Genomic DNA, 14,893 nt, shown 5'->3' with positions numbered 1-14,893 from the left:
GGTTGAATAAAGAGATGATTTAGTAAAATAGAGTAATCAGAAGTAAAACATTGAAAATATCTGATAACTGAAAGGAAAAAGAAACTCCTGCAATTGCCGCCCTTTACGACATGGAAGCAGGAACCCAGTGGATCTATTCTTGGTTCATTTTTTTCCGCCGGATTCCACACGGCATCTTGGCTGGTACTGTCCGGAGAGAGCTAATAGGTACTATCAATCTCCTAGTGGACCCCAGCCCCTAAACCGAATGAAATTTCGAACTTTCTTCATAAAGTTCCGAACAAGTGCGAGGCAACGCATTTTTTTGACGCTTGAGCCCAAATTTTTTTGAACTCCTGCATGTGTCCAGCTGCCTTACCAGTCTTCTTGAAGACCCTCTTCACGAGTAGTTCCTAGTAACGTTCGATGGGTCGAAGCTGAGGGCAATTTGGTGGATTGATATTTTTTCAGGGAAATTTATACCCTTTTCCGCAAGCCAATTGAGAGGGGTTTTGGCATAGTGAGCCGACGCAAAATCCGGCCAAAACAGTGGAGGTGTACTATGCTTCTTATATCAAGGCAGCAATCTCTTCTGGAGACACTCAGATCGATAGATTTCTGCATTTATAGTTCTGGTAGTGTAAAAAATGGTTGACTTCAAACCACAGGAACATATTGCTTGCCATACCAGTACCTTTCGACCGAATTTCTCCACTTCAATCGACCTGTCCGCATCGCTTAAATCCTCCCCAACGACGACAGTAAAATATTGTGGACCTGGAAGGATTTTTGAGTCCTTCTTTACATAAGTCTCATCGTCCATCAGAACGCATGCATCCGGAGACTTCCGGGCCCTTGTTGCGGCTCGTTTCGAGTTTTTCTGTTTCTTGTAGGTCTTCAGGTGATTTCGCCTCTTGATACGCTGGATCATTCCGACACTCGTTCCCCGTTCTTTTTCGACCAAATCACGTATTGACATTGATTTTTCCTTCATGATTAGAGATACCACTTTCTGGTCTAGTTTTGGGTTGGAAGAACCGGGTTTTCTGCCTTCTCCTGGTAACTCAACCAAAGAAAAGTGTTCCCCAAACTTTGTTTGTTTGTTTGTTTTGTTTAGATTATAGAGGTTTTAACCTTAAGGTCATTCGCCTCTTCGGGCCAGAAAAACTTTCTGACCCTATGTGCGGGGTTGGGAATCGAACCCAGGTGGGCTGCGTGAAAGGCATCGAATTACCCATTACGCTATACCCGTCCCCTTCCCCAAACTTATTAATGATAATTTTAGCACTGGCATGATGAATTCCAAACCGCTTCACCAATTTTCGCATATTAAAACCCTTCTCACTTAGCCATGTGTTCTGAACCTTAATTTCCACTTCCTTTTCAATACGCGAGATTTTGAAAACGCAGAATGTCAACCGCACAAACAAGTGAGCAAACGAAAGCCGACAGCCAAACGCATAGCATGCTGTGATCTAAGTATAAAAAACCATCACAAATACATGCTTACAACACAAGTTTATGTTTTGTTTTGCAACACGATCTAATCTAAATTCATTTCTTAGGTTTACAGAACATACCTGGTTTGTTGTAAGAGTAGAACAGAGTCCATAAAAAAGAAAGGCGCTCAATATCAATTTTAGTAACACAAAACATTCATGACAATATAATAAAGACATATTTTACTTCTTTGCACAGATACAAAAGTCTCAGCTCGTTGCAACTGGCCCAGGATTCCCATCTGCCGACACCGATCTCGCCCTCGCCGAAGGGCACCCAGGAGAAGAATCACATGCTCTCCAAGTCGGCCAGTACCGGTCGGGAAGGAACACTGGACTCGTCCCGTAGCGGTGGCCGCACTTCGGGTGATTCCAAATTGCCAGAGAAGAAAACCCGTCGGTTGAGTCGACCGCGCAGCCTCTCGAACCTGGTGTGGGATTTGCGTCCACACAAATCGGACAAGTCAAAGAAGAAGCTCTATTTGCATCAGTTCGATCGGCAGCAGGGAACTCTGTATCTATGAGGCTAGCCGGGTTCCGCCAGGGAGTTGCTATGTGAAGAAAAAAAGGTACCCTCCTCTGAAGTTGTGCAATAAAAAGTCCGAAACTAATCGATCTTTTTTGTTTTGCAGTTGAAAAGATTTCGTCATTAATTTTAGTCAAAAAGTCAAAAGATTTGTTACTGTCCATTCCAGTGAATCAAGGTTTATTCACCTATTAAAAGCTCCATTCCATGTGACCCTAGGAAACACAATCATTTATAACAGAGAGTATTGCATGGAAAATTTTACTAATCAATCGATGCCATTAAAATACATCACATGCAGAGCCTAGTTCTGCACCAATTGGATCAGTTTTCCGTTTCGTTTCTACTCATGTAAATTCAGTGTTCATTTAAAACTGCCAGGAATTTTTACTTCTATTTTGTCCATCAATATTATTACAAGATAGTTTTTGAAACTCATATTTTTAGTTAGATTATTAAACTTAAAACAAAAGAAGGAAACATCCAAAACCGAGCAATAATGAGTTCAGTATCAAGGAAATGGGCTCTGCATACATTTTTGTTTTTTTTTTTTCGTTAAATTATGCATCTTAACATAAATACAAGGCATTATGATAAATAAGCGCTATACTTGTTAGGGTGCGCATGCTGTTGGATTAAATTGAAACTAAACAAAACGATAAAGCAAAGAAAACTCATATATCAAACAGTTTATAGTTTTACTTTCGCCATTCGTCGTTAAGGCTGTGGTATTATTACTAATAATGTGCTGTTTAAGTGACTTAACATACAAACTAAATGACAAACGATTCAAGCGAAATTAAGCGAAAAAGGTTTGCACCCAATCAATCGTTTAAGCTAACGGTTTGATAGGAGTTAACACAGTAAACGAAACAAAGATACTATTGAACTAATTTTTATCGAAACTCGTCTACCGTCAATCAATTGTGTTTAACCTGTGTTGAAAAGTTTAAGTTCTTTTGCTTTTCCGAATGTGCGACAGTCGCAGGAATTGTCCGATTGTGCCGTTGGATTGACGCAATTTGTAGAATGATTCCTCAGTGAGAAGCAAATGAAATTTCCACTTTTCAAACCAAACAGTTTTAATAGTCCTTATTATGAAATGCTAGCAATTTAACAAAGTAGAACTTGGTAAGGTTTTAACTCAAACAAAACAGATTGGATTGGACTTTTCGTTTTGTTCCTAACTTTGAAAAGAGAAAATAAAAACAAACACAAACTTTGCTATCTTTGAAATGTACAACCATTGGCAAACAAATCTCAAATTAAGTGTATTTGTAGCGTGAGAGGAAAAACGGCATGTTCATTCTTTATGCGTAGTGTGTGACCTTTCGAAAATCTGTAAACATTGTAATTGAAAGATATCCAGTTCTTAAATATTCAATTCAAGTCTATTGAAAAATATTTTATTGAAAAAGATGAGAAATAAATATGGAAAAATGATATGAGCAAACAATTTATTGACATACAAATTAATGATAACAATTAAACACAAATATTAATCATTGAAATCAGACTAGGATTCGGCGAACATAATTTCTTTCGCCCGATCACAAAATGTTTGGTTCTCAGGAGATTCTTCTTCGGAAATTCTGAAAAAAATGTTCAAAACTATCAGTAGTAGAATATCACGTATACCCAAATCCAGTGGCCAACTTACAAAGCCTCTATTTGTGTCAACTTTTGATAGTAGTAGTCTCGTTCAATTTCCATTGTTTGCATTTTCACCGTCAGCTCGTCCCGTTCCTCCATGAGATAGTTCACTTTTTCCAACAGTGCCTTACTAGTGTCGGTGCTCACCTTGGGAGCTTTGATAAGCGCAGACGTGGGAGTGGTTTTCTTTTCTATTGCACGCGCTTTCCCGAAACCAACATTTCCGGGTACATTCGTCTTCTGACTCGGCCTGAGCGCATTCGGTGTCCCGTAGCCCATCGGAACGTTATTACGGGCCGCCTGGGGATCATACTCTTTACCATCGTAGTTGGCATCGAAGAACTTTTTGAACCATTGCAGAAATTCGAAATTATCCTGGAATCGACCTTTTATCAATCGGTCGATTGGAACTGGCTTTTCTACCTTCAACGAGACTAGAGCGTTCTGAAACAGTCTCAGATTATTGATGAAATCGTGATCCTGATTGGTGCAATACTTCACACGTTTCAGGGGAACACAACCCGGGAACAGTAAATCCATCAACTGACAGTAGGCGGCACCTGCAACGAGATGAATTCAGTTTACTCTGGGTACAACATTTTTGTGTGTTTCTTGGATTCAGTATGCACAGTAGAGGAGACCGGGGTTAACCCGGACAGCTTAAATATCTTCTGAACCAGCAATTATTTTGATTCATGGATTGACTTTGTAAACGCGCTCCCGCTGAATAACGTTGAGTCAATTCAGTTTGGCGTCAATCCTGTTCGTGTCAAAACTGGCACATTTTTTACTGAAATTTTTATTTGGAAAGTTTCTGACTTCTGAGCATCTGCTCGGTAAGTGGTAAGCGATTTTAAAGACTGTCCCAGAAAGTATGGACGCACTTTGATTTCGCTGTAAATAATTCACAAGTGTTAGATATTCAAATTTTATTCGATATACTGATAATATTAGACTACAACAACAGAATATTATTATCAACATTTGCTAATTAGCCATTGTAGACTAGCTGGCGCACCTTCTTGCGAACGTTCCTCATTAAATTCCGTACAGACTTCTTGGCGACAAGTTTTGACACTTTTTTCCAATCTTTTTCGAACTGTTGAATGATTTCGGCTGCCGAGACATGTTTCCTAAGATGTGCCTTCGTTAATGCCCAAAATTACTCAATTGGTCGAAGTTGTGGGCAATTTGGTGGATTCATGTCTTTTGGGACGAGAGTGACATTTTTGGTAGTATACCATTCTACCGTTGATTTCGAGTAGTGGCAAGAAGCAAGATCTGGCCAGAAGACAACAGGATCCTTGTGGCTTCGAATCATGGGTAGAAGACGTTTTTGTAAACATTCCTTGATGTATATTTCGCTGTTCATTGAAGCAGTGGTGATGAAGAGTTTCGAAATCTTACCGCAGCTACAAATTGCTTGCCAGACCATAGCTTTCTTACCAAATTTTTCGACTTCAATCGATGTCTCGGACCGGTTTAACACTTGCCCTTCTCGCACCGTATAATATTGTGGTTCCGGCAAGAATTTGTAATCGAGTTTCACGTAGGTTTCGTCGTCCATGATTATGCAGTTCAAATTTCCAGCAAGAATCGTATTGTACAGCTTTCGAACACTCGGCCTGATCGATGCTTCTTGTTCCGGACTACGTTTTGGTAGTTTCTGCTTCTTAGAGGTTCGAAGATTCAAACGTTCTTTAGCACGAAGAACATTTGACTTCGAAGTGTCCACTTTTTTGGCCACAACCCGAACTGAAACCTCCTTCTTTTGCTCATACGCCTTCAGTATACGTTTATCCAACTGAGGGTTAGTACACAATTTTTCGACGTTGTTCTGCTGAAAGTCCACGCATTTCGAAACAAACTAATGAAAACGAATAAACAACTGCACAAGTGGTTAGAGAAGAGTGTAAACAACAGGACGCAGCCATAAAAATTGACAGATTCTGAACCATTGCGAAATGGCAGCTGTTTTTGATTGCGTCCATACTTTCTAGGACAGTCTTCAAAAGTTAATTTTATATATGTAGAAGTAATTATTGAGTGCTTCCGATTACGTGGAAAACCATATTACTATTGCGACTCGAAAATAGAAATATAAGATGAGATTTTATTTGATTTTTTAGCATAGTAAGTTCAATATGTTCGTAGTATTGATTGTAAAGGCACATTATTCGATTGACTGGACTGTATTTTGCATAATTTGTTCTAGTATGTCTTTCTGAAAATAATTTCTCGGAACGTAGTTGACGGCTTGGTATATAAAAATTTAATTGCGATAATAATGAAGCTGATTGAATGCGTTGAGAAATAATGTCGCTGATAAAATAAAGCATTGCAAAGTCGCGGCGTTCTTTAAGGGCTGAGGTCAGTAGATCGCGTAAAACCACGTGGCTCGCTCTGCGTATTACATTTCTCTCCATGCTCTCTCGCAAATGTGCAAAGTGACTCTCGATGTGGCCGGGTGGCCAAGAAAGTTTTGATATTTTCGGTTTGACAAGTTTGACTACATCACATAAAATCCAAGAAAGCTGCCGCTTCTTTGGCAGCCTTACTGAGCCGATTTTATTTTCTCTCTCATGTTTCGTTACGTTACCAGGGAACTAAAATGGCGCCGCCATGGAAATCGAATTACCTCAACAAAAATAACTTTTATTTTATCTTAATCGCGACAACATATATGTTTTTATGCACTAATCGCATCTAAATTAAATTATCTAGACATTGTCAGGATAGATTTTTGATCCATGCTTTTGAAGGCGAAATATTCAATTAACAAGTTGAAAGTTGCCTTTTTCCGCTCTGCAATTCTTCCTTCAGAAAAAAGACTTTCCCGACCGCTAATGTCAATGAATCAATTTTCACAGAATAATCTAAACTAATTTTCTAAGAGATTGTCAGTTGGGTTTTTTTTATATTCATCACCGTTTCTGAGAAAATCAGATTTGAAGCGGGAAAATAGCCCTCTAAAACATCCTAAAACACACTGGTCTCAGTCCTCAAGTGTTTGTTTATTGATGCGCATGCAGCGTGCTTCATATGATGGTAGAGGAAATGCTGTCCAGTTTAATTTACGAAGTGCATATGAAAGAAATTGTTCTTGTATCGATTCAATGCGTTCTTCGTGAATAATATTACTTGGATTCCTATAAGTTATTTTATAGTATACTAGCTGAATTACCCGGCGGATATTTTTCGTGATGGCAAGGTCGCAAAAAGATTGTCCTGCCTATGGAAATACTCTGAATGAAGTGAAACACGGTCAGAACAATACTCCGTACAATACTTTGATTTAAAATAGTATCTGTATTTGTCAAGAAACATCGTTTCCCTGAATAAAAATTCTATACTGAACTTTCCTATTCTAGTGAATTTACTACAGTTCTCTTCCATGGTTATTCTTATGACCAACTCTGAGTAGTGTAGAAAGTATCTGAGCTCGTCATAAAATGTCGACTCCCACCTTTTATACATGTGCAACGCTAAGTTACATTGAAATTAACAATAGCAATACTATCTAGCACAACCTTGAAATTTTTGTGTCCTTCTCTTGTTTTACAAAAAATGGCAGATGAAAATTGGTTTTCAAAACCCCCTCTTTGCCGTTTAAATCTAGCCAGCATACATTTTTTTTAATTTTAAGGGGGGGGGGGGGGGGTAAGTCTACGAGGGGGGAGGGGGGGTAAAAAAAACCAGATTTTGGTCTACGTGGTTTATGAACGGTCCCTTTGATAAAGCCCAGCATAATATTTGATTTTCTAAAAATATGTCTACAGAATGGGTTTCATTTTGCCTACTGAAAGTTATTGAGTTACATTTATTTTTACATTGAGTTTGAGTAGACTTTTGCAGCACCAAATGTGAAATAAGGAGTGTATCGAAAATAACCTATTCACATACATTTGTGTTGTGCGCATGCATTTGTGATGGTTTTTTATGCTCAGATCACAGCATGCTGTTGGTTTGTCTGTCAGCTTTCGTTTGTTTACTTGTTTGTGCGATTGAAATTCTGCGTTTTCAAAATGTCGCGTATTGAAAAGGAAGTGAAAATTAAGGTTCTGAACACAGGGCTAAGTGAGAAGGGTATTAATATGCGAAAATTGGCAAAGCGGTTTGGAATTCATCATACCAGTGTTAAAACCATCATTAATAAGTTTGGGGAACACTATTCCTTGGATGAGCTACCAGGAAGAGGCAGAAAACCCGGTTCTTCCAACCCGAAACTGGACCAGAAAGTGGTATCTCTAATCATGAAGAACAAATCAATGTCAATACATGATTTGGCCAAAATACCAGGAATGAAACTCTATCCTGTTTCACGACAAATTATCTTCTTACATATTTTTTTGGAACAAAAAAAAAGTTCTACTGATGGGTATTTGGGTTAATTATAGTGCACCAGAGTGGATCTATGATTCGTATACTGCCAATTATTCGTGCAAATAATATAACAGATAGTTTCAATGATCTAATGTTAATCCGGTTCACACCAAGCCATAAACTTAGATTCAACCCGTTTTAACCAAATTCTTTTCATAATTAAAATCTCCGGTATTTCGAATTTCCTCCGCATTTCAATAAAAATACTGATCGTGGTTGTCCAGAGTCGATTTATATAACTTAGAAAAGACTGCACGAATCTTGTTATACCGATGTACTCTTTTTTTCATATAACTTAGTGTTGAGACGACTCTCGAATCTACAAGTGGTTCATGTTACGTGAAAAACTCCAACAATCCGAGTACATACAGTGGGGATGACAGCAGTAAACCATTTAACCCGACCTATGGGTAAAAATGTTTAACAAGATTCGTGCGGCCTTTGGAAAAAATATTGTAATCTACTTTTTCAGCTTTTCTCTTTCATAAAAAACGATTCTGGGCAACCGCAATGAGTCTCCTTTCGAAATTCGAAAAAAAATGTAAACGCAGGATACGAATAATGGAAAGAATTAGCGTAAAACTAGTTGAATGGTCTAGTGCTGTCATCCCTTTACGCACTTAGACAGCTCTCAACGAAATATAGACTAATATTGATAGGTCGCATTTGACGTATTGAAATCATTTATAAATCAAAGTGTTTCGAACATTTGTTGATACTATATGCAATCGATTTGTTAGAGTTTTTATATCTCCTCTGAAAACACTTTATTTAGTATTCTGCAACACAAATAAGGATAACATGAGCATCCTTCCTAATACGTAGAATCGACTTTTCAATTCTTTTTACACCAAAAAAAGCTTTTAGATCAGATTTAGATTAGCCTCCAAAAAAAACTTGTGTTTTCAATTCATTCTTTCCCACTGTGCAACGATTTGGCGGTACAAAAAATAATTACTAGATAAAAGGTTGAACTTCATTGGAGCATGAAATTTATGAAAGCAGCATTAAATGTAACAGTCAAACCAACCTATCAAAAGCAAAAAAAACGTCGTCACACATTTAGTTAAAGCAATTAGGAAGCTGCCATTGTTGAACAAAGGATCCAAACAAAAAATCACTGCTTGGCCAGCCTGCGGGTATAATCACGGTAAACCGTTACAATCCACTCACCTGTGCACAGTTCCTCAACTTTCTTGAAATCGGATATCAGAGTCTGATTGACCCAAGCCAACATATCCCGTCGGGACATATTTTCCGTCGTTACGCTCGTACAGTGAACGTTGACCGCCATGGTATTGTTACCTCCTGGAACTAAGCTAGCTGCTCACAGACTTGCCACAAATATTACTTCTTCAATTAGGCAGTGACTAAAGTCCATACGGCGTTTGGGTAACGAATGCAACACGAAAATACAATCATCTGTCACCAATGCCAATCTTTTGTTTATCTCCGATGAGCCTCGCTGAACAAATGATTGCTTGGATTGTGTACCGTGTGTTTGCTCCGTGTGAGACCGCGTTGCTCTACTTGCATCTATTGGAGTGTGCGTTTTAACGGATAAAAAATGATTAACGCGAACTGAAAAATTCGCACTAGATCTCTCTTCGGATATGTATTTTACAACAATTTAGAATGCAGACGCCCGATTCGAGTGCAGTTAGAACAAATACATTGATTTTTGTGTAATTAGATTCTGGATAAAAATAAATTTCTCGATATTGGAACGGCATTCTCTATTCTATTCCGAAATAAGTGTAGATACTCCTATACAACTACAGATTTATTGATATTATCGTTATCACACAGAGTCGTAGTGAGGGTGAGCCAAGTGATCGCTGAAGGATTTAAAACGATTTTTTAATGGGAAAGTGTAGCAAAAACTTGCATAAACATTTCAAGACATTTTACGGTTTGGTTCTCTGGTATTTATGGTTATGTCATACAACTGAAAATTTAATCATGAATTGCTGATCATATTGTCGATGACATGTAGCAAACATTATGTTGATACATTAGATACAACAAGCGATATTCACGATAAAAAAAAACTTATCACTCTCTCAGAAGGTAAATTTTGTATAAAGGCGTTCCTTAGTAAAGTGAGTAAAACGTTAAACCGTGGTTTTTCAACGCTCACACTTAGATTTCTTTTTCGAATTTCGGTAAAACTGTGCTGAAGTTTGAACAGCCGAGTGCTCTGCGATCATCTCGGCAAACTTTAAAACAACCTGAAATTCTCAGTACTTGTCTACTAACAAGTAATTTGCATTTACCGAGATTTCCGGTTTCGAGAAGATCGAGAATTACCAATATCTCTGTCACGTTTGTAATCAAATTACCGAAATTATCGGTTTTCGTGCATGCGAGTTATTGCCTAGATTTTAAGCAATAAATCAAATTTTAAATATAACATAAACATTCCAGTTAAAACTCGTTATAGTGGATTTAATGATTTCAATGTTTTGTAGTCTGTTGAACTGATGGGCTCGGAAATGTGATAAAAAGCATTTACACAGTAGAATGGATGCATTTTCATCCATATTCCCATTCGTATAGAAATTGATAAACATGTTCAGATTTTGGATTTGGATATGGTTTGATTCATGAAATGATAAAAGCTTCTATCATTGTGCTCTGCGTGAAATCTTTCAACACGCGTTGAAATATTTCCTACAACGTTTACTTGCAGCAAGCAAGCTTTTTAGCTGAAGTAATACGTGCTTATGACAGGAAACAGAATGGTTTGCTTATGTCGTTTTAGTTTTTAAATTCCACTACACTGGTGTAGCGAAAGATGCACTGAAACCGTTCATTTTTACCAATTGCACTACACCAGTGCTACACTTTTTCTGCACCGAAACCACTGGTGTAGCACTCATCAAAAGTTTGGTGTAGCTCTGTGCAATGGAATCGTTTATTGTAGTCAATGGTTACTGTTTATGTTTTCGTCATTTTTGTTCGTTTATTCATGCCTCAGTGTAGCACTGCACCGGTGTAGTGCAAATTAAAAACGAAAACGCCATTAGTATTGAAATTTCGTTCTAACTCGGAGTATGCACTAGGAGCAGTCGCCGTAGATAAAAATTAAAAAAAAATTATGTTCAATCCTTCTTAGTTGCTTTCTAACAAAATATGAAAGATCTTATTTCATTGATTTTTTTTTATTCAATAATATATATTAAGGCACACTGCGTTAAGCTATAAGATGCCGAGGGCATTAATTTTACTACTTAAAATTAGAGTAATTTATTCTATTTCGTGATGTGATTTCGAGATCAGATTTCAAGGATGTAGTCTCCAACTAGTCATCGGCAGCGTCTGGTCGGTTGGAACTTGTACGCTGAATTATCCTGGTGACGTTGGTACGCATCGATGGTTTTCGTATTCTTTCGTGTGGGTCCGCGGGAACCACCCCCGGGCAGCGAGAACCCGGCGGGTGGCCCGCGTTGATCATCGACTGAAAGGAGTGAAACAAGGAGAAATAAATGTTGCTGGAAAAAGGGATAAGAAAGTGAAATTACTTAGCTCAGCGAAAAGATCTAATTAGTTAACGTCGAGATAGTGAAGAGACGAAAGAAGGGGGAGCAAAACAAAATTAGTGTCAGCACAAAGATCTTGTTAGTTCCGAAGAAGATGGTGAACATATGTTGGATGAGAAGTTGCGAGCGGATGTTAGGATCGAGGTTGAACTGAAATATCATCGGGGGATAAGTGAAGACTTTCTAAGGAATACTAGCTCATTTTGCAAAAAAGCAAGGACTCGTTTCGCTTTTATTTCATTGACTTAAACATCCACGTGGAATGGGATAAAGGTTTCTGAGAGAACACAGATCAGACTTGTACGTTGATGATTTTTATGAACTGGTATAAAAGTGACATATAGGGAAGGTCTCGATGAGCCAACACGTCTCGTACTGGAACCCCGGGTGATATACCTCGGGCCCGAAGGGAGTCCATTAGCTGCGATCTGGCGCCACAATACTCGGTACATGCCCAGACAATATGTTCGATGTCGTGATAACCCTTACCGCAAGTGCAGAGACCGCTCTCCACGAGGCCGATACGCCGGAGGTGTGCATTCAAGATGTGGTGATTAGACATGAGCCGGGACATCACACGAATGAAATCACGACCCACATTCATCCCTCTGAACCAAGGTTTCGTCGATACCTTCGGGATAATGGAGGGTAACCATCGTCCCAGCTCCCCATTACTCCATGAAGTTTGCCAACTTTCGAGAGTCCTTCGACGAGATATACTGAAAAATTCGTTGAAGCAAATTGGTCTTTCGTAAATTTCACCATTTAATGCGCCCGCCTTGGCCAATGAATCTGCCTTTTCATTGCCCGGAATGGAGCAATGCGAAGGGACCCAAACTAACGATACTGAATAAGACCGTTCAGATAAAGCTCCCAAATGTTCCCGTATTTTCCCCAGGAAATATGGGGGATACTTTCCTGGCTTCATTGCCCGGAGAGCTTCTATTGAGCTTAGACTGTCCGTGAGTATTTCATTGATTGTTATCACACGTACTGGCCATTATTGATACCGATACATTTGCATTTACTAGTTTCATTGAATGATCCAACGAGCTTCCAAAACGGCCGAGCATGCTGATTTCGAACCAAAAACATAATGCAGGCGAACTTCTGAAACATGTTCCGTTGATGTAGAATCGGGTGGTCGTCTGGCGTCGATTGGTAGCTGTCGATGAATGCTGGTTCCACGTTACACACAAGTTTTTATCTGGAATTGTCGTTGCATATAGTAAATCTACTCATCTCGAAAAAGCTAAAACGGCGAATGCATTTGAGCATTTTCGGAGCAATTAAAGGCCGAATTTTCTACAAAATAGCCTCACCAGAAACCAGAACACAAGCAAGACAATCGAAACTATGTTCAAAACTAACAATTTAGCCCCCCGGTGAACGACCAAAAAAGTTAAAGCCGGGGTAAAATAAATGATATAAAAAATCAACAATTTAGGACTTCTCTGTCCCCTAACCTCGAAACATGTTTCATCGATAAAAAAAATGTTCGCGCGAGGAAATCATCGACACCGGGGAGGAGTATTTTGCAGCTCTTCCGTAAAATTACTTTGCGAACGGGAAATCGTTGGAATAAGTGAAGGGGGTTTTTAAGAGCTGATTTGAAATTTAAATAAAACACATGAAATTATGAAATGGTCAATTTTTTTAATATTTTGGATAATTTTTTAACATTTAAATATAATTTCGGTCATATGGCTGCCACGACTATTTTTCACAAAGGTCATTATGGAAGTCCAATTTTCGATCACTTTTTCAAGCATTTGAGAACATATTTCGGCAATGACACGTGGATTTTGGTTTCCAAAGCATCAATTGTTGCTGGTTTGTCCACAAAAACCAATTCTCACAAAAAATAATCGAATAATAAAAGTAAGGTTATCTCAAGTAACATTTTCAATTTTAGTAAGTGTGTTAAATGTTAAAGTTAGTGTTGAATAAAAAATCTCGCATTGAAACTGTAAACTGCAATAAATCTATTTCGAAATGTTTCAAAATTCAAGAAAGGTTTAAAACATGCACATGTTTACGATAAAAATTACAATTACTCGGATGAATTCCATAGTAAGAATATATTAGATTTTATTTACGACTTTGAGGCTTTTTCATAATAATTTTTTTGTCGTGAATAAAAATAATAATTATAACTAATGAAAATTCTTTTTTTTTTCGGATTTTTCGTCATTTTTATATAAATCAGCTACTTTGCGTCAAAACTAGTGCAAGTGTTCTGAAAGTAAAATAAAAAATTTCATTCGTATTTCCTCCTTTTCTTGTATTCTGAAATTGATTTGATGTCAATAAATTCAACGGTAGAACATAAAAATGGCGGACATGAAATTATACTTAACTTAAAAAGTAATAAATCCTATAGAATGAGTCATAGATATACTTTAAACCAAACATTGACCAGAAATAAGTCTTGTGAGAGAATTGAATAAACAATGTTGATTAGTTTAATTCTCGCTCTAGTTTTATTATTTTTGGTGAGTTGTTCTAGATAAGTTGCTAGACCATGCAAAAGGTTTTATGAAAGCTTCAAAAACAACCTAAAAACTATTACGTTACTTGTAAAAAGGGGAAATTGTCGCATCTGTCATGAAACCATAGGAGTAGGTGCACGAAATTTGCGAAATCGAAAAAAAATGTCGATGCCAAATGTCTTAGAATTGTCTGAAACTTTGAGATCAAAAATTTCAAAAAATATATTATGTCGATCGACTCTGGAAGTTAGAAAAATCTAAGATTTCCGAAACGAACTATTTTTATGCCAAATGTCTGTTTAAATTTCGGGATCTAAAGGAAAAAATTTTTTTTTCTTAAATAGCGATCTAAAATTTAAAAAAAAAACTTTTTTAAACTCGACTGTAGAACTCTAGAAAATTGAAGATTTCCGAAATCGAAAAAAAAAAATTTATGTCAAATGTAATAGAATTGCATGAAACATCGAGATCTAGTTTCATCGCAAAAATATTTGAAAAAAGTCGTCAATCGAGCTTAGAAAATTTTTGAATTTCTAAAATCGAATTTTTTTTTGTCGATGCAAAACTAGTACGCGTTGGTAAGTGCGATTTTGCTCTGTTCGCTGCGTACTTTGTTCGATTTCGTATAGCGTGCAGGGTTGCCGATTTCCGGTTCCAGAACTATAGGGTAAAGAGTGTTTAATAAATTAGTGCGACGATGCAAAATAAAGAAAAATTAACTTGACATAACTGTTTACAATTTGAAAAGGTTATGTTATTTTAGGATAGTTTCTTATTTTATTCAAGATTGGAAAAAAAAATTCTTCACAGAGTTTCTTC

At 37.6% G+C, this 14,893-nt stretch overlaps 2 protein-coding genes across 3 annotated transcripts in view; one reads left to right on the top strand and one right to left on the bottom strand.

Annotated features, from left to right (window-relative positions):
- Positions 1–3,402, top strand: part of LOC131438211 (uncharacterized) — a 290,745-nt gene extending 287,343 nt beyond the window's left edge. For both annotated transcript variants that reach the window (XM_058608080.1, XM_058608079.1), the window contains exons 8-9: positions 1,678–2,047; positions 2,111–3,402. In XM_058608080.1, the coding sequence (XP_058464063.1) occupies positions 1,678–2,002 (325 nt within the window). In that variant the 3' untranslated portion in view covers positions 2,003–2,047; positions 2,111–3,402. The remainder of the gene's footprint in view (positions 1–1,677; positions 2,048–2,110) is intronic.
- A 53-nt stretch (positions 3,403–3,455) lies between these two features.
- On the bottom strand, positions 3,456–9,670 carry LOC131438212 (microtubule-associated protein RP/EB family member 1-like). Its single transcript, XM_058608081.1, has 3 exons — positions 9,214–9,670; positions 3,665–4,217; positions 3,456–3,596 (listed from the first exon to the last, which is right to left on the bottom strand). Exons 1-3 carry the CDS (start codon positions 9,332–9,334, stop codon positions 3,521–3,523), a joined length of 750 nt encoding a protein of 249 aa, XP_058464064.1. The 5' UTR covers positions 9,335–9,670; the 3' UTR covers positions 3,456–3,520.
- Between the last annotated feature and the right edge of the window lie 5,223 nt (positions 9,671–14,893).

The sequence above is a fragment of the Malaya genurostris genome, chromosome 3, assembly GCF_030247185.1.
Source record: "Malaya genurostris strain Urasoe2022 chromosome 3, Malgen_1.1, whole genome shotgun sequence".
Classification (NCBI taxonomy): Eukaryota; Metazoa; Arthropoda; class Insecta; order Diptera; family Culicidae; genus Malaya; species Malaya genurostris.
This window is presented reverse-complemented; position numbering and strand designations above follow the sequence as displayed.

What these genes read in the sequence shown, in the direction of transcription:
- LOC131438212 (XM_058608081.1), bottom strand. Translation starts at nt 9,334, where the DNA reads ATGGCGGTCAACGTTCACTGTACGAGCGTAACGACGGAAAATATGTCC. An exon ending in AGTTGAGGAACTGTGCACAG is followed by an intron (nt 4,218 to 9,213) that starts GTGAGTGGATTG and finishes ATCTCGTTGCAG; the next exon opens with GTGCCGCCTACTGTCAGTTG. An exon ending in TTGACACAAATAGAGGCTTT is followed by an intron (nt 3,597 to 3,664) that starts GTAAGTTGGCCA and finishes CATTTTTTTCAG; the next exon opens with AATTTCCGAAGAAGAATCTC.